Source organism: Stenella coeruleoalba (assembly GCF_951394435.1).
Source record: "Stenella coeruleoalba genome assembly, chromosome: 16".
NCBI lineage: Eukaryota > Metazoa > Chordata > Mammalia > Artiodactyla > Delphinidae > Stenella > Stenella coeruleoalba.
Window position 1 is genome coordinate 50,329,486 of NC_137162.1, and position 18,614 is coordinate 50,348,099.

The 18,614-nt window shown below is 36.6% G+C and overlaps 1 protein-coding gene across 7 annotated transcripts in view; it reads right to left on the reverse strand.

Moving 5' to 3' along the window:
- Positions 1–18,614, reverse strand: part of CCSER2 (coiled-coil serine rich protein 2) — a 162,556-nt gene that overhangs the window by 73,422 nt on the left and 70,520 nt on the right. For 5 of the 7 annotated variants that reach the window (XM_079899191.1, XM_079899192.1, XM_079899194.1 and 2 more), the window contains one exon: positions 12,914–13,076. In XM_079899191.1, the coding sequence (XP_079755317.1) occupies positions 12,914–13,076 (163 nt within the window). Of the gene's footprint in view, positions 1–12,913; positions 13,077–13,600; positions 13,683–13,772; positions 14,391–18,614 lie in introns of those variants that run through there. The other 2 variants (XM_079899196.1, XM_079899197.1) reach the window with 2 other exon arrangements.

Genomic DNA, 18,614 nt, shown 5'->3' on the forward strand with positions numbered 1-18,614 from the left:
AAGAGGAAAGAGGCAGTCTACCTGAAAAACAGTTCAGAATAATGATAGTAAAGATGATCCAAAATCCTGGAAATAGAATAGACAAAATGCAAGAAACATTTAACAAGGACCTAGAAGAACTAAAGATGAAACAAGCAATGATGAACAACACAATAAGTGAAATTAGAAATACTCTAGATGGCATCAATAGCAGAATAACTGAGGCAAAAGAATGGATAAGTGACCTGGAAGATAAAATAGTGGAAATAACTACTGGAGAGCAGAATAAAGAAAAAAGAATGAAAAGAACTAAGGACAGTCTCAGAGACCTCTGGGACAACATTAAATGCACCAACATTCAAATTATAGGGGTTCCAGAAGAAGAAGAGAAAAAAAAAGGGACTGAGAAAATATTTGAAGAGATTATAGTTGAAAACTTCCCTAATATGGGAAAGGAAATACTTAGTCAAGTCCAGGAAGCACAGACAGTCCCATACAGGATAAATCCAGGGAGAAATACGCCAAGACACATATTAATCAAACTGTCAAAAATTAAATACAAAGAAAACATATTAAAAGCAGCAAGGGAAAAACAACAAATAACACACAAGGGAATACCCATAAGGTTAACAGCTGATTTTTCAGCAGAAACTCTGCAAGCCAGAAGGAAGTGGCAGGACATATTTAAAGTGATGAAGGAGAAAAACCTTCAACCAAGATTAATCAATCCAGCAAGGATCTCATTAAGACGTGATGGAGAAATTAAAACCTTTACAGACAAGCAAAAGCTGAGAGAGTTCAGCACCACCAAACCAGCTTTACAACAAATGCTAAAGGAACTTCTCTAGGCAAGAGAAGGAAAAGACCTATAATAATGAACCCAAAACAATTAAGAAAATGGGAATAGGAACATACATATCGATAATTACCTTAAATGTAAATGGATTAAATGCTCCAACCAAAAGACACAGACTGGCTGAATGGATACAAAAACAAGACCCATATATTTGCTGTCTACAAGAGACCCACTTCAGACCTAGAGACACATACAGACTGAAAGTAAGGGGATGGAAAAAGATATTCCATGCAAATGGAAACCAAAAGAACTCTGGAGTAGCAATTCTCATATCAGACAAAATACACTTTAAAATAAAGACTATTAGAAGAGACAAAGAAGGACACTACATAATGATCAAGGGATCAATCCAAGAAGAAGACATAACAATTGTAAATATTTACACACCCAACATAGGAGCACCTCAGTACATAAGGCAAATACTAACAGCGATAAAAGGGGAAATCGACAGTAAAACATTCATAGTAGGGGTCTTAAACACCCCACTTTCACCAATAGACAGACCATCCAAAATGAAAATAAATAAGGAGGGCTTCCCTGGTGGCGCAGTGGTTGTGAGTCCGCCTGCCAATGCAGGGGACACGGGTTCGTGCCCCGGTCCGGGAAGTTCCCACATGTCATGGAGCGGCTGGGCCTGTGAGCCATGGCCACTGGGCCTGCGCGTCAAGAGCCTGTGCTCCACAACGGGAGAGGCCACAACAGTGAGAGGCCCGCGTACCGCAAAAAAAAAAAAAAAAAAAAGACAAGAAATAAGGAAACACAAGCTTTAATTGATACATTAAACAAGATGGACTTAATTGACATTTATAGGACATTCAGTCCAAAAACAACAGAATACACATTTTTCTCAAGTGCTCATGGAACATTCTCCAGGATAGACCATATCTTGGGTCACAAATCAAGCCTTGGTAAATTTAAGAAAATTGAAATTGTATCAAGTATCTTTTCCGACCACAAGGCTATGAGACTAGATATCAATTACAGGAAAAGACCTGTAAAAAATAAAAGCACATGGAGGCTAAACAATACGCTACTTAATAACGAACTGATCACTGAGGAAATCAAAGAGGAAATCAAAAAATACCTAGAAACAAATGACAATGGAGACACGACGACCCAAAACCTATGGGATGCAGCAAAAGCAGTTCTAAGAGGGAAGTTTACAGCAATACATTCCTACCTTAAGAAACACGAAACATCTTGAATAAACAACCTAACCTTGCACCTAAAGCAATTAGAGAAAGAAGAACAAAAAACCCCAAAGTTAGGAGAAGGAAAGAAATCATAAAGATAAGATCAGAAATAAATGAAAAAGAAATGAAGGAAACGATAGCAAAGATCAATAAAACTAAAAGCTGGTTCTTTTAGAAGATAAACCAAATTGATAAACCATTAGCCGGACTCATCAAGAAAAAAAGGGAGAAGACTCAAATCAATAGAATTAGAAATGAAAAAGGAGAAGTAACAACTGACACTGCTGAAATACAAAGGATCATGAGAGAATACTACAAGCAACTCTGCCAATAAAATGGACAACCTGGAAGAAATGGACAAATTCTCAGGAAAGCACAACCTGCCGAGACTGAATCAGGAAGAAACAGAAAATATGAACACACCAATCAAAAGCACTGAAATTGAAACTGTGATTTAAAATCCTTCAACAAACAAAAGCTCAGGACCAGATGGCTTCACAGGCAAATTCTATCAAACATTTAGAGAAGACCTAACACCTATCCTTCTCAAATTCTTCCAAAATATAGCAGAGGGAGGAACACTCCCAAACTCATTCTACGAGGGCAACATCACCCTGATACCAAAAGCGGACAGAGATGTCACAAAGAAAGAAAACTACAGGACAATATCACTGATGAACATAGATGCAAAAACCCTCAACAAAATACTAACAAACAGAATCCAACAGCACATTAAAAGGATGATACACCATGATCAAGTGGGGTTTATCCCAGGAATGCAAGGATTCTTCAATATACGCAAATCAATCAACATGATACACCATATAAACAAATTGAAGGAGAAAAACCATACGATCATCTCAATAGATGCAGAGAAAGCTTTCAACAAAATTCAACACCCATTTATGATAAAAACCCTCCAGAAAGTAGGCATAGAGGGAACTTTCCTCAACATAATGAAGTCCACATATGACAAACCCACAGCCAACATCGTCCTCAATGGTGAAAAACTGAAAGCATTTCCACTAAGATCAGGAACAAGACAAGGTTGCCCACTCTCACCACTCTTATTCAACATAGTTTTGGAAGTTTTAGCCACAGCAATCAGAGAAGAAAAGGAAATAAAAGGAATCCAAATCGGAAAAGAAGAAGTAAAGCTGTCACTGTTTGCAGATGACATGATACTATACATAGAGAATCCTAAAGATGCTACCAGAAAACTACTAGAAATAATCAATGAATTTGGTAAAGTAGCAGGATAAAAAATTAATGCACAGAAATCTCTTGCATTCCTATACACTAATGATGAAAAATCTGAAAGTGAAATCAAGAAAACATTTACCATTGCAACAAAAAGAATAAAATATCTAGGAATAAACCTACCTAAGGAGACAAAAGACCTGTATGCAGAAAATTATAAGACACTGATGAAAGAAATTAAAGATGATACAAGTAGATGGAGAGATATACCATGTTCTTGGATTGGAAGAATCAACATTGTGAAAATGACTCTACTACCCAAAGCAATCTACAGATTCAATGCAATCCCTATCAAACTACCAGTGGCATTTTTCACAGAACTAGAACAAAAAATTTCACAATTTGTATGGAAACACAAGAGACCCCGAATAGCCAAAGCAATCTTGAGAACGAAAAATGGAGCTGGAGGAATGAGGCTCCCTGACATCAGACTATACTACAAAGCTACAGTAATCAAGATAGTATGGTACTGGCACGAAAACAGAAAGATAGATCAATGGAACAGGATAGAAAGCCCAGAGATAAACCCACACACATATGGTCACCTTATCTTTGATAAAGGAGGCAGGAATGTACAGTGGAGAAAGGACAGCCTCTTCAATAAGTGGTGCTGGGAAAACTGGACAGGTACATGTAAAAGTATGAGATTAGATCACTCCCTAACACCGTACACAAAAATAAGCTCAAAATGGATTAAAGACCTAAATGGAAGGCCAGAAACTATCAAACTCTTAGAGGAAAACATAGGCAGAACACTCTATGACATAAATCACAGCAAGATACTTTTTGACCCACCTCCTAGAGAAATGGAAATAAAAACAAAAATAAACAAATGGGACCTAATGAAACTTCAAAGCTTTTGCACAGCAAAGGAAACCATAAACAAGACCAAAAGACAACCCTCAGAATGGGAGAAAATATTTGCAAATGAAGCAACTGACAAAGGATTAATTTCCAAAATTTACAAGCAACTCATGCAGCTCAATAACAAAAAAACAAACAACCCAATCCAAAAATGGGCAGAAGACCTAAATAGACATTTCTCCAAAGAAGATATACAGACTGCCAACAAACACATGAAAGAATGTTCAACATCATTAATCATTAGAGAAACGGAAATCAAAACTACAATGAGGTATTATCTCACACCAGTCAGAATGGCCATCATCAAAAAATCTACAAACAATAAATGCTGCAGAGGGTGTGGAGAGAAGGGAACACTCTTGCACTGCTGGTGGGAACGAGAATTGGTTCAGCCACTATGGAGAACAGTATGGAGGTTCCTTAAAAAACTACAAATAGAACTACCATATGACCCAGCAATCCCACTACTAGGCATATACCCTGAGAAAGCCAAAATTCAAAAAGAGTCATGTACCAAAATGTTCATTGCAGCTCTATTTACAATAGCCCGGATGTGGAAACAACCTAAGTGCCCATCATCAGATGAATGGATAAAGAAAATGTGGCATATATATACAATGGAGTATTACTCAGCCTTAAAAAGAAACGAAATTTAGCTATTTGTGATGAGGTAGAGAGACCTAGAGTCTGTCATACAGAGTGAAGTAAGTCAGAATGAGAAAGACAAATACCGTATGCTAACACGTATATATGGAATTTAAGGAAAAAAAATGTCATGAAGAACCTAGGGGTAAGACAGGAATAAAGACACAGACCTACTGGAGAACGGACTTGAGGATATGGGGAGGGGGAAGGGTGAGCTGTGACAGAGCGAGAGAGAGAGAGGCATGGACATATATACACTAACAAACGTAAGGTAGATAGCTAGTGGGAAGCAGCCGCATAGCACAGGGATATCAGCTTGGTGCTTTGTGACCGCCTGGAGGGGTGGGATAGGGAGGGTGGGAGGGAGGGAGGCGCAAGAGGGAAGAGATATGGGAACATATGTATATGTATAACTGATTCACTTTGTTATAAAGCAGAAACTAACACACCATTGTAAAGCAATTATACCCCAATAAAGATGTTAAAAAAAAAAAACACTCACATTTACCATTGCAACAAAAAGAATAAAATATATAGGAATAAACCTACCTAAGGAGAAAAAAGACCTGTATGCAGAAAATTATAAGACACTGATGAAAGAAATTAAAGATGATACAAATAGATAGAGAGATATACCATGCTCTTAGATTGGAAGAATCAACATTGTGAAAATGACTCTACTACCCAAAGCAATCCATAGATTCAATGCAATCCCTATCAAACTACCACTGGCATTTTTCACAGAACTAGAACAAAAAATTTCACAATTTGTATGGAAACACAAAAGACCCCGAATAGCCAAAGCAATCTTGAGAATGAAAAACGGAGCTGGAGGAATCAGGTTCCCTGACTTCAGGCTATACTACAAAGCTGCAGTAACCAAGATAGTATGGTACTGGCACAAAAACAGAAATATAGATCAATGGAAAAGGATAGAAAGCCCAGAGATAAACCCACACACATATGGTCATCTTATCTTTGATAAAGGAGGCAGGAATGTACAGTGGAGAAAGGACAGCCTCTTCAATAAGTGGTGCTGGGAAAACTGGACAGGTACATGTAAAAGTATGAGATTAGATCACTCCCTAACACCGTACACAAAAATAAGCTCAAAATGGATTAAAGACCTAAATGGAAGGCCAGAAACTATCAAACTCTTAGAGGAAAACATAGGCAGAACACTCTATGACATAAATCACAGCAAGATCCTTTTTGACCCACCTCCCAGAGAAATGGAAATAAAAACAAAAATGGGACCTAATGAACAAATGGGACCTAATGAAACTTCAAAGCTTTTGCACAGCAAAGGAAACCATAAACAAGACCAAAAGACAACCCTCAGAATGGGAGAAAATATTTGCAAATGAAGCAACTGACAAAGGATTAATCTCTAAAATTTACAAGCAGCTCATGCAGCTGAATAACAAAAAAGCAAACAACCCAATCCAAAAATGGGCAGAAGACCTAAATAGACATTTCTCCAAAGAAGGTATACAGACTGCCAACAAACACATGAAAGAATGTTCAACATCATTAATCATTAGAGAAATGCAAATCGAAACTACAAGGAGATATTATCTCACACCAGTCAGAATGGCCATCATCAAAAAATCTACAAACAATAAATTCTGGAAAGGGTGTGGAGAAAAGGGAACACTCTTGCACTGCTGGTGGGAATGTGAATTGGTACAGCCACTATGGAGAACAGTATGGAGGTCCTTTAAAAAACTACAAATAGATCTACCATATGACCCAGCAATCCCACTACTAGGCATATACCCTGAGAAAACCATAATTCAAAAAGAATCATGTACCAAAATGTTCATTGCAGCTCTATTTATAATAGCCAGGAGATGGAAACAACCTAAGTGTCCATCATCGGATGAATGGATAAAGAAGATGTGGCATATATATATACAATGGAATATTACTCAGCCATAAAAAGAAACGAAATTTAGCTATTTGTAATGAGGTGGATGGACCTAGAGTCTGTCATACAGAGTGAAGTAAGTCAGTAAGAGAAAGACAAATACCGTATGCTGACACGTATATATGGAATTTAAGAAAAAAAAATGTCATGAAGAACCTAGGGGTAAGACAGGAATAAAGACACAGACCTAGTAGAGAATGGACTTGAGGATATGGGGAGGAGGAAGGGTAAGCTGTGACAGAGCGAGAGAGTGGCATGGACATACATACACTACCAAATGTAAAATAGACAGCTATGGGAAGCAGCTGCATAGCACAGGGAGATCAGCTCGGTGCTTTGTGACCACCTAGAGGGGTGGGATAGGGAGGGTGGGAGGGAGGGAGATGCAAGAGGGAAGAAATATGGGAACATATGTATATGTATAACTGATTCACTTTGTTATAAAGCAGAAACTAGCACACCATTGTAAAGCAATTATACTCCAATAAAGATGTTAAAAATAATAATAATAAAATAAAAAAATAAATAAAATGAGCAAAGGATATGAATAGATATTTCTCCAAAGAAGATATATAAATGAGCAATAAGCATATAAAAAATGTTCAACATCATTAACCATCATGGAAGTGTGCATCAAAATCACAAGATTCCACTTCATATCCTCTAGGATGCCTAGAATCAATAAGTCAAATAACAAGTGTTGTCGAGGATGTGGAGAGATTGGGACCCTAATAAACTGTAAATGTGAATGTAAAATGGTTCTGTCTCTTTAGGAAACAGTCTAGAAGTTTCTCAAAAGTTTAAACAAAGAGTTTCCATATGACCCAGCAATTCTACTCTTAGGTGGCATACCCAAGAGAAATGAAAACATACATCCACACAAAAACTTGTACACGAATGTTCATAGCAGCATTATTTATAATAGACCAAAACTAAAAAAGAATGAAATGACCATCAGCTGGTGAATGAATAAATAAAATGTGGCATATCCATACAATGGATTAGTATTTGTTGATAAACAGAAGTGAAGCAATGATACATGCTACAACATGGATGGACCTTGAAAACTCATGTTAAGTGCAAGAAGCCAGACACAAAGGACAACATATTGTATCATTCAATTTATATGAAATATCCTAACGGGCAAATCTATAGAGACAGAAAGCAGATTAGTGGTTGCCTAAGGCTGGAAGGTATGGGCGAGTAGGGTAGGGGGGTGACTAAGGAATATAGGGTTTCCTTTCAGGGGTGATGAAAATGTTGTAAAATTGATTGTGGTGATTATTGCACAATTCAGTAGATACTGAATATAAAAAGCCATTGAACTGTACACTTTGAATGGGTGAACTGTATTAGATGTGAATTGTGTATCAATAAAGCTGTTAAAATTTAAAAAAAATAAAATAAAAAGGACAGAAAAAAAAAAACGTTAAAAGAAAGCCTATCAACCAAGAATCCTATATCCAGCGAAACTATCCTTTAAAATTAAAGAGAAACTAAAACATTCCCAGATAAACACAAACTGCGTGAATTTGTTGCTATCAAACCTTCCCTACAAGATATATTTAAGTTGGAGACTTTAATACCTCCTTCTCATTAATGGATAAAACAACTAGGAAGAAGGTCAGCAAGGAAACAGAAGACTTGAGCAACACTACAAACTAAGGAAACCAAACAGACATGCACAGAATATATGAGATTAAATTAGTAATCAAAAAGCTCACTGCAGGGCTTCCCTGGTGGTGCAGTGGTTGAAAGTCCGCCTGCCGATGCAGGGGACACGGGTTCGTGCCCCGGTCCAGGAAGATCCCACATGCTGCGGAGCGGCTGGGCCCGTGAGCCATGGCCGCTGAGCCTGCGCGTCCGGAGCCTGTGCTCCGCAACAGGAGAGGCCACAACAGTGAGAGGCCCGCGTACCGCAAAAAAAAAACCCAAAAACAAACAAACAAAAAACTCACTGCAAAGAAAAGCCAAAACCCAAATAACCTCAATGGTGAATTCTATAAAACATTTAATGAAGAATTAACAAAATTCCTTCATGAACTCTCTCAAAAATAGAAATGAAACACTTCCCAATTCAATTTATGTGATAATATCAAAACGACGAAGACATCTCAAGAAAACTACAGACCAGTATTTGTTATGAATGTATACAGAAAAATCTTCAACAAAACACTAGCAATTTGAATCTAGCAACATCTAAAAGGATACCATGACCAAGAGGGATTTATTCGAGAAATGCAGGGTTGATTCAACATCTGAAAATCAAAGTCATACACCACGTGAACAGAATGAAAGGAAAAATGATTATCTCAATAGACACAGCAATAGCATTTGAAAAATGCTATCTAATACCTGTTCGTGATTAAAAAAAAAACACTCAACAAAATAGGAATAGAAGGGAACTTCCTCAACCTGATAAAGAGTATCTATGAAACCCACAGTTAACGTCATACTTAACAGTGAAAGACCAAATGCTTTGCTCCTACTATCAGAAAGAAGACAAAGATGTCTGCTCTCATCACTCCTTAACTTGTACTGGAGATTCTAGCCAATTATGCAGGGGGGAAAAAAAGGGAAAGCATCCAGATTGAATAGAAAAAGGTAAAACTATCTCTATTCTCAGATGACAGATCTTATATATAAGAGACTCCTAAGGAACTAGGTAGTCGGAAGGTTAAATGAATCATGCACATGAACATTGGAGGCTACACTCAGAGTTGTAGCAAAGCTTACAATGAAGAGGGAAAGTGAGCCAAGGGCCAAGATTTTTGTGAGCTAGGGATTGGGACCGTTAAGGAGGAGTTGATAAAGCCAAATGCCCTAAGTGTCAAATGAAAGAGGCTTAAGAACACTTCATTTAGAAGTAACAATGAGGAGCGAAGACAAAGACCTCACCCCTAAACAGCACAGTACTAGAGTGCCTGGAAAATAAGAATCTTTCATGTAAGAATGCTACTGAGGAATTAGTACATTTAGGAAAAAGTTACAATCAGGAGAATATAGGTGAAGAAGTCAAGGATATGGGTTTGTTAAGATGTGAAAGAATTCCATATGGTTAATGGAGGGTGCAGGGAAAAGGGGAGGTCTGGGGAGAAAAGAGGAATAAAAGGATAGGCCAGGTGAAAAGAGAAACAGTACTGACAAAAATACAGAGAAAGTAGATAAGTGGTTCTGAACCACCAGTCCCCTGAATTACAGATTAAGACATAATCCTGTAATTAATTATGACAACGATGGGAACTGAAGGACAGACAGGAAAGGGGACCAGCAACATTCAAGAAGTCATAGAATGGGAAGAGGAATTTTTACACATGTAATATTAAAAGACCCTGGGGTTAGTACATCCAATTCTTTTAAAATCAAGGTATAGAAAGAAAATAATAGTTTTAAGGTTTGCTGGAGTAAGGCTTATCTTGGATGAGATTTCTCTCTCTACCACCCATCCCCATAACTGGCTCTGAGAAATCTAGAAGTCCCAAACCTCGCACAGCTACCCAAAAGCCTGAGGGGATCCATAAACTGGTTAACCTATAACCAGTCATAACAAACCAGTATGTGTCAGTTCACTTGTTGGGAAGTTCTGCGCTGAGTCAGATTAGCAACCACCAAGAGTTCTGTGCATTTCTCTCTCCTCATCGAGACTCACAAGTGTGGATGATCCACAAACCACTAGTCCCTCAAAATACACTGTGTAGAAGGGATTTGTCCTCATGTTTTGGAAAATGGCTACATATTTTCCTGTACCACCTTTTGTAACATCACAGTACTATAATTATATATTAAAGGCACTGCAGAGTCTACTATTTAAAAAAAAAATTAACTTCGATTAACTTGTTCTTCCTATACTCATCTGATCAGTCTCCCTTTTCTACACCTATTGAAATCCAGGAATACAGTTTTTGAAAAATGTTGCTTAACTTTTCTGGCAGATAAATAATCAGTCTCATTGATCTCTTGATCAATGAGATCTCATTGATCTCTTGATCTCTTGATCATTCCCAGGGACAGAGACTGCTATCTCCAGGTAATTCATTCCATTTTGGATATTCTGATTAATAGTCTCACAAAGCTGAAATTTGCCACCCTTTATCTTAAAATGCATAGATAATTTTGCTATCTACAGTTAGAGATCACATTTATTCATTCCTCCAATTGGTAGTTCCTCCTGAACTACCAATTCAGCTAGGAACCTAAGAGCAGTTCTCTGAAAATGTCACTGTTTCATACATGGTTTTGCACATGCTATTTTTTCCATCTGAATACTCACCCTTCTACAGAAACTGATCCTCTGCAATTGCTACAGTCATGGTTATCAGTTCAACAGGAACTTTCTTTATGCATCACTATCCTAGACAAAAACCTGTATGCTCCTGGAGTCCTGTATACAACACTCTGAGGCACCTCTCATCATTACACTGTACTAATACTGCATTATAACTATCTACATACCTGTCTCTCCCATACACTAAACACCCTGGCAGCAGGAAGTATTTACTACTCATATTTGTATGGGATGGAAAAGGCACAAGAGTCTGCTACCTACCTGATAATTGCAATGATTCCAACTGACCTCACACACTGCATAATTCTTTTTAACCTCCTCAAAACAATGCTCCCAGAAGCCACTACCAATCTACAGCTTTCACCTCTCACACCATCTCCAACTTCATTCCAGCTTGAGAATTCAGCACAGAGCTCAACATACAGGTTCTCAAAAAATACTTCTCAAATGGTTGAATAAATCTTGTCTTATAAGCAAAGGTTCATATTTTAGGTAGGCTTCTAAATTTTCATAAGTTGGCCTTAAATTTACCTTCTTATAAACCAACCATCAAAGATGAAGGAAGCATCATCTTCATTATTAGCAATGAAGACTATCTTTACATCAGATTCCTGCCTGATAATACCAACTCTCTGATGTCCATCCCTTATCAAAAGCCCAGATAACAGAAACAGAACAGCCAAAATAATGCCTGGAAGGGTATGTACTCCATACATTCTTCCAGATCTTCTAAATTTTATCCTGGCATCAAATTTTACCAACAGAAGGATCTTTAGTTGGACCTCACTGTTTCATGATCCACTGTACAACTGCCTTTTGTCACTTAAGAGTTTTTTGTAGCATGGATTGAAGAACATAAAGAAAATACAGACTTAAGGAATTTATCATTATTTCTACTTTGGGAAGCTGTCTGAGACCTGTCCACTATATCACAAGGTAGTCTCCTTATAAGAAATCATGCAAAGCAACTGCTTTCAGGTTTCTATCTCATAAAAGCAAATTAACTGAGAAACATACCCTTTATCTTATATATATTATAAATCTTGTAATGGATCAAGTTTTGTTCTTTGCTTTTGCTGCAAGGAATCTTAATTTTTTTTCTTACTTCAAGAACTATACAGTGCCTTAAGTTTCCCCCCTTCCATTGTGTCTTTATCCCAATTTTATTATTTGTATTGTAAATGTGCTCCAAAAGGACCTCAAATCCCTAGGAGAATGAGATGACAGAGTAAAAAGGGAAAAAATTAATAACTGCCATCGGGTGCCTATAGTAAGTCAGACACTGTTCCAGGCACTTTTATCCCTGATCCTTGAACACTGAGAGAAAGGTATTATTAAGTATGTTTTACAGATGGTAAACTGAAGTAGAGAGGGGTTAAAAAATTATCTAAGCTCACAAAACTAAGTTGTACCAGGCCAGGGTTTGATCCCAGGTTTGAATGACTATACAGCCACACTATACATAAGGTCTGACCAAATTAAAGACTATGGTACACTTCAAAAAGAAAAAGAATTCTAGTACAGTACTTGAGGAATTTTAAAATTTCAATTTATTATATAAGCAAAAGAAGACAAATCACTTGAAACTAATTTTACACATTAATATCTTAAACATAATAAACTTCAACAAAGTCAACATCTCTGATCATTCCCAAATAAGAACCAGAAAACCACACGAAAATTTAAAGTTCAAACAGCAAAAATTTAAAGTTCAAACAGCTAATGAAAAAAGATTTAAGTCAAAAGAAAAGAATTAGACAGATTATTCCAATTAGTATCACATATAACTTGAAATGTTTTTTGGTGCCTCTAAAAACAAAGACGAAAAACAGTTTTAAGGGGTGGGCGGAAATATGATTCTAAACTAATAAGATGGAAAATATAATTGAAATTAGACTCACCTGCTCAAGTCACTTTTTCCATAGTGATGATAGTGGTCAGGATGGCTAAGGTGGTAATGCTCCTGTCCACTCCACCTCTGGGGTGGCCTTTTCCAAAATCCTTCTTGAGACTGCCGAACATTTCTGTCTGATCGGTCAAAGCGGTTCATATTGTCACACTCCACTAGACAAATTCAAAAGCGAAACACTAGAAACATGTACACAAACTCTATAAAAGCTAACTACTTACAGCTCAATAATTAAATGCTGCTGAAAATATAAAAGTAATGTTCTAAAACTACCAGCCATTTATGTTAGCTAACCACAAAATCAAGATTTCCAGAAGAAAAATGACTAGTTCTTTCAGTGAAAACCAAACTTTATATTATTCAAACTGAAGTAAATTATAGAACTTTCATTATCACAGTCACTTAAGTAACAACAGTCCCACTGTTTTAAAACAAGCAAATTATCCTTGAAATCAACATTATACATTTTAAACACCAGTAGTCAGTTTTAAGTGGTTTTCATCATTATCAGTAGTTGGTTCTGACTTCAGAATGAAAATGACAAGAAAAAGTAGAAGATTTTAAGTCTGGTAGAGAACTCATTCCTAAAAATGAATGCCACAATTAATTTTTACTGATTTCAAGAAGCACAAATTAACTCTTCATCATAAACAAATCATATTTTTTAAATTAAGCTCACAGTTTTAGAAAGTAAAATGCTCCAATCTGCCGACAGTGGAGCTTGTTCAAAAATGCCACTGAAAACAAAGCCAGTACTTTGCAGCAACAAACAGTACACTCCCTGAAATCTAAATGCCACAAAAACATGAAAAGAATTTCTTTGAAACACCCCAAGCTTCTCCTTCACTTACCCAAACACTTTTTCCTCACATATCTGAGCACTCACTAAGAGAGTTACTTTGTACGAGGGAGACATTGTGTCGCTTGCTGCCTACTCAGACATAGTTGCATACAAGGCACTGACAAACAGGCCTTCCTTCCTGCTCAACTCCCAGCCCTCCCTGTGGGAAGCAAGCCCAGTTTACCCTGTGACTCCATCTTCACTCAGTGCTTACATAGCCTCTGAGTTAAGACTGTTACTAAAAATACAACTAAACACTAACCCAAGGCAGGAACAGGAAAGGTTTCTCTAGTCTGAGAATTATTACATGAGAAAGTTCAAATTCTGCATGTTCAGAATCCCTTGTGATAAGAAAGCTTTAGAAATCAACGTAATCCTCCCCAATTAAAATTAAAAAAAAAACCTCATTATTTAAATGATTTTTTTAACTTAACCTAAACCTGAATTTGTTACATGGCAAGTGTTTGATTACAGTATACCAGATAAAAACAAACTTCCCCACTCCAAAAAAAGGTTGATATAATTAAAGTGTATATGTTCAATTCTCATATACACTGAACTCACTGTGAACACATTACTTGTATATGAGTAACAATTTAAATAAGGTTCTAAAAGACATTGAAATTTTGTTTATTAGAAAATTTCCATTAGAGAAATCAATTTGGGGAAAAAAAACGATAGGTTTTATAGTTTAAACAAATTTTTTTTAAGAAAAAATTTTTAAAGAAGACTTACATTTGAAATTATTTCTAACAATTTCTCATCATCTTATTGGGATAAATTAAGATATACATATTTTTTTAAAGTTCAATAAAGAAAACAGGACTGTTATGTAAATAAAGGCATGGTGATCATTATGCCGCAAAAGTAAGGAGGAGAATATAAGACGGCAAAAGAAAAATAAATTGAAAAATAATCCTAAGAAGGCTTAAAAATGCTTTTAGTTGACATTCACATTATACTCATAGACTCAGTTAACTTCCTTAAGTATTTTTAAATGGCATTAAAATGTTACTTTAGGTTAAGAAATTCTGTATAGCTGAGGGATAATCTATATCTACTTTTAAATCTGAATTCATATTTCCTCTTAATTCACACAGGTAAAATTCCACTCACTCCCCAAAAAAGAAATTCTGCAATAAGAATCTGATATATAATTAGTATATCATCCACACAGTGCACTCAGAGTAATAAGAAGCACACTAATCAGGAAAACAAGTCAGGAGATGGGGTTAAATGCTGTGGGAAATTATAATGCAGAAAATGATGTGCTGCTTTTGTATTTACTAAAGATTGTTGGTACTACACACAGGCTCCAAATAAAGCACTTTCATTGAAACATGAACTCAACCATCACCATAACGACAAATAGGCACCGGAAACAAATATTTTCCGTGACTACAAAACACTATTGTTAGAATTGGGACAGAGGGGGGTTTAAACTCTCAGAAAAATGTCTCCTCCAAGACTCTGAAGGAAGGAAGGGTCCCGCTTATACTACTACCTGCAGTATCCATCAATCATGTTTTGATACACTTTAAAATGTTACTAAGAAGAGAATGCGAAATAACATTAGTGGTGGTTTCTTAGAAAAGACTAAGGGCAGAGAGAAAGAAATAACATAGAAAATAAAATGGAAAGCCAATAAAATTACAAGATGGAGTTAATTTAAAGCCAGTTTCCAGCGCCAATGAAGGAACAGGACAAACAAGACTAAGAAAGGAAATAAATCCTTCTGAATGTGTAATATCATAGGGAAGGATGAGGCAAACCTAAAGGCTTTCCAAAAAAAATTTTAACCAATATGCTGATCAAAACTATCTACACACCAGATTTGACCCTAATTATGAGTTTAGGAATAGAGAATAAATAAACGCCTTCTAAAGGGGCTTTCTAGCTCCCAAAGTAAAAGGCAGATTTTAGTAGGTTTTTTACTATGAGTAGGAGACAGAATTTTCAGTACTTCTACCCTGTGATGAGGGAAAGAGAATCTAACATAGCTAACTGAAAGGTATGGGATATGGAGATGCCTATGTCTAACACTCATCATACCCATTTCTTCTGATTTGATAAAGAACGAAATATGATGCCAAAAGTACCCTAGATTCTTTCTAATAACTTAAAGTCCTAAGAAGATAATGGCTGACACAGGTAGTATTCCTATCTATGACTAACAACTGGCTATGAAGATAGCAGGAAGAAATTACATATCAGAAAGTCTGGAAAGGATGTGTCATGCAGAAGGTTTTACAATATGAACAAGAAAGTTTTTTAAATGAAATTTGGTTTGAAAGGAGAAAAGCTCATGCTAAAAAAAAAAATCATGAAGTTGATATTACTAAATGCCATTAGTACTGAAAAGATAAATTTCCAGAAGAAAATACAGTAATTGGAAAGTGGTAAAGGACAATACTATTGACCTCATATGACTATATCTCAATAAAATGTTTAGCAAAAAAGTGGCCTTAGGAAATATATTAATAGCATGAAGTAAGTGCAATTTAATAGGCACCATAATTTGATGGGATAGGATTCAGGAAGTAATTAGAAAGATATCTTTTTCAACAGAGAAAAGTTTAAAACAGAACGAGTGGAAGAAAGATCACACCTAAGAAAATGTATACTATGGAAATTTCATAAACCTAAGGATGATGCTATGAATGTGCCAAATGCTAGGCTTTAATCTGTAGGCAATGAGTGGCCATTAGAAGTTTCTGAGCAAGAGAATAAAACAATACAACTATGCCTTTGGTATAACCAAACTGTTTATATGAGAGACACTTTAGAACAAAAAGCAAGCAAAGCTCAAATACCCACTGGTCCGCTAAAAGAAATTCAGATTCCAAAATTTCCTTAAGAGATTCCCTCACCAAGGTAAAAGAAAAATATAAAAGAAAATAGTCTCTCTTTTTAGATCCTCCCAAATTGCTACTCAAATCTAAAGTCCTTTTTCCTTTTATTCCTCTTCCCTCATTCTATATTCAATTTCCCTCCACCCCATCTCTCCCTTTAACCTCTTTCCCTACCCCTCAAGCTGACCAGAAACCTAAAAAACTCTATACCTCTTAACCCTCCTTCAGAAGACGGAAAATTCCCTTAAGGTTGACTTGGATCTGGTCTCATCCTGAGCTGAGAGCCATAGCTACAGACTTTCTAAGGTCTAAACAAGACTGGGAGAAATTTCCAGAAGAATTTAGAATACTTTTAGCAATTGATAATCCAGGGCCTCCAGATTTATACCAATTAGTTCATACATTAGAAGGAAATCTAGGTGCATAAAAACAGTATAGAAAAAGCACAGTGTGAAAAACCTAAAGTTGACTGAAGAACCCACGACTGTGTAGTAGAGGAGGAAAGATTTTCTCAACTCTCTTAGGGCCTGAAAATAAAACTGATAAGATAGATTAATGGGAGAAAAGCATACAAATTTATTTAATATGTGACATGGGAGCCTTCATGAGAAAATGAAGACCCAAAGAAACAGTTAGACCTGTATATTTTTATGCTAGGCTTGATGAAGAGTAGACAGTCAAGGAGGAATGTGACAGGTTAAGGAGTCTAAGTGTGGTAAACTGGGGGAAACTTTAGCAAGGCCTGTTTGTTAGGATCTTCTTAGTCTAACTTTGTCTTCAGAGATAAGGATGCTCCTTTCCTCTAGGTATGGGGAAGGTGCCCCTCACATGACGGTTTTATGACCTGTTTCAGGGAAGATGGGCAAGAGGGGGAGGAAATCAGAGTGATTTTTCTGCTTCTGCCATTTTCTCAAACTCCTTCAGCTTAAAATATTCAATATGCCAAGGTGCCATATTTTGGGGTCGTGTGTCCTGAACTCCATCAATTGCAGAGGAAATCAGAAGTTAGAAAAGGACTTTCAGAGGCTGTCAACAAAGTATTTCCTGTGAACGTAGACTGGGCTCTGATTCAGTTCTGTAAGCAAAGGAAGAATAAATCCACTAGAGATTTCACAGATAGACTAACACCATCAGATAGCATTCAGGAATAGATGCTGAAAGAGATGTGACCTCGTCTCCCTCCTCCCTTGCCAGACTTCCACTGCTTGGAAAGAGACTTAGAAAAAAGCAGAATAAGACTCAGAATAAAATGATGTCCTTCATATATAACGAGATGCCTCCACCCCAGTAAATTAAACACTGGAGAAAGGAGTCTCTTGATACACTTATAGATAAATAGCAGGGCACTGAAAAACTGTCTTGCATTGCCTAAGAAATAAAGGAGAAAAAATAAGTGGGCAATTAGTCAAAGTGTTCTGAAGGAAAAATCAAGCACCCAATTTCAGGTTTTACCCTTAAACTCAAAGATAAAATTTTCTAAACAGTAAAGGACAACCCTGAAAATATATTATTGATATAGGCACTATAATATCAACTTTAAACCCTGTGACTATTATATAACCTCCCCCTCAGTGTCACTAAACCACCCAGTGTAGCTATCTCCAATAACTCAGACAGTTCCCAAGTCCTAGCCCATAACTGTCCAAGAAACATTTGACCAACAAACATTCTTTCCTTGTCTGTGCTACTACATATGCTACCTTAATAGGTTCACAAATGCAATTGCCAGATAAATATTCTCTTCATGGCCTCTTCCTTGAAATCCCAGATGACTTCCCTATTCATAATAAAGTCACAGCAAACTTGTGTCCAAATCAAACCCAAACTAAAGATCTGAACAAGGTGCCAGTCTTCTTGTTGACAAAAATTCCACTGATACTGGCAGAATTAGTGGGGCTGAACCCATAAAATCCAGAGTGATCCATCCAAAACTCTACCCAAATTTGCACAGTAGCTTCAAAAACCAGAAGCTAAAGGCAACTAAAACCAATAGTCTAAGT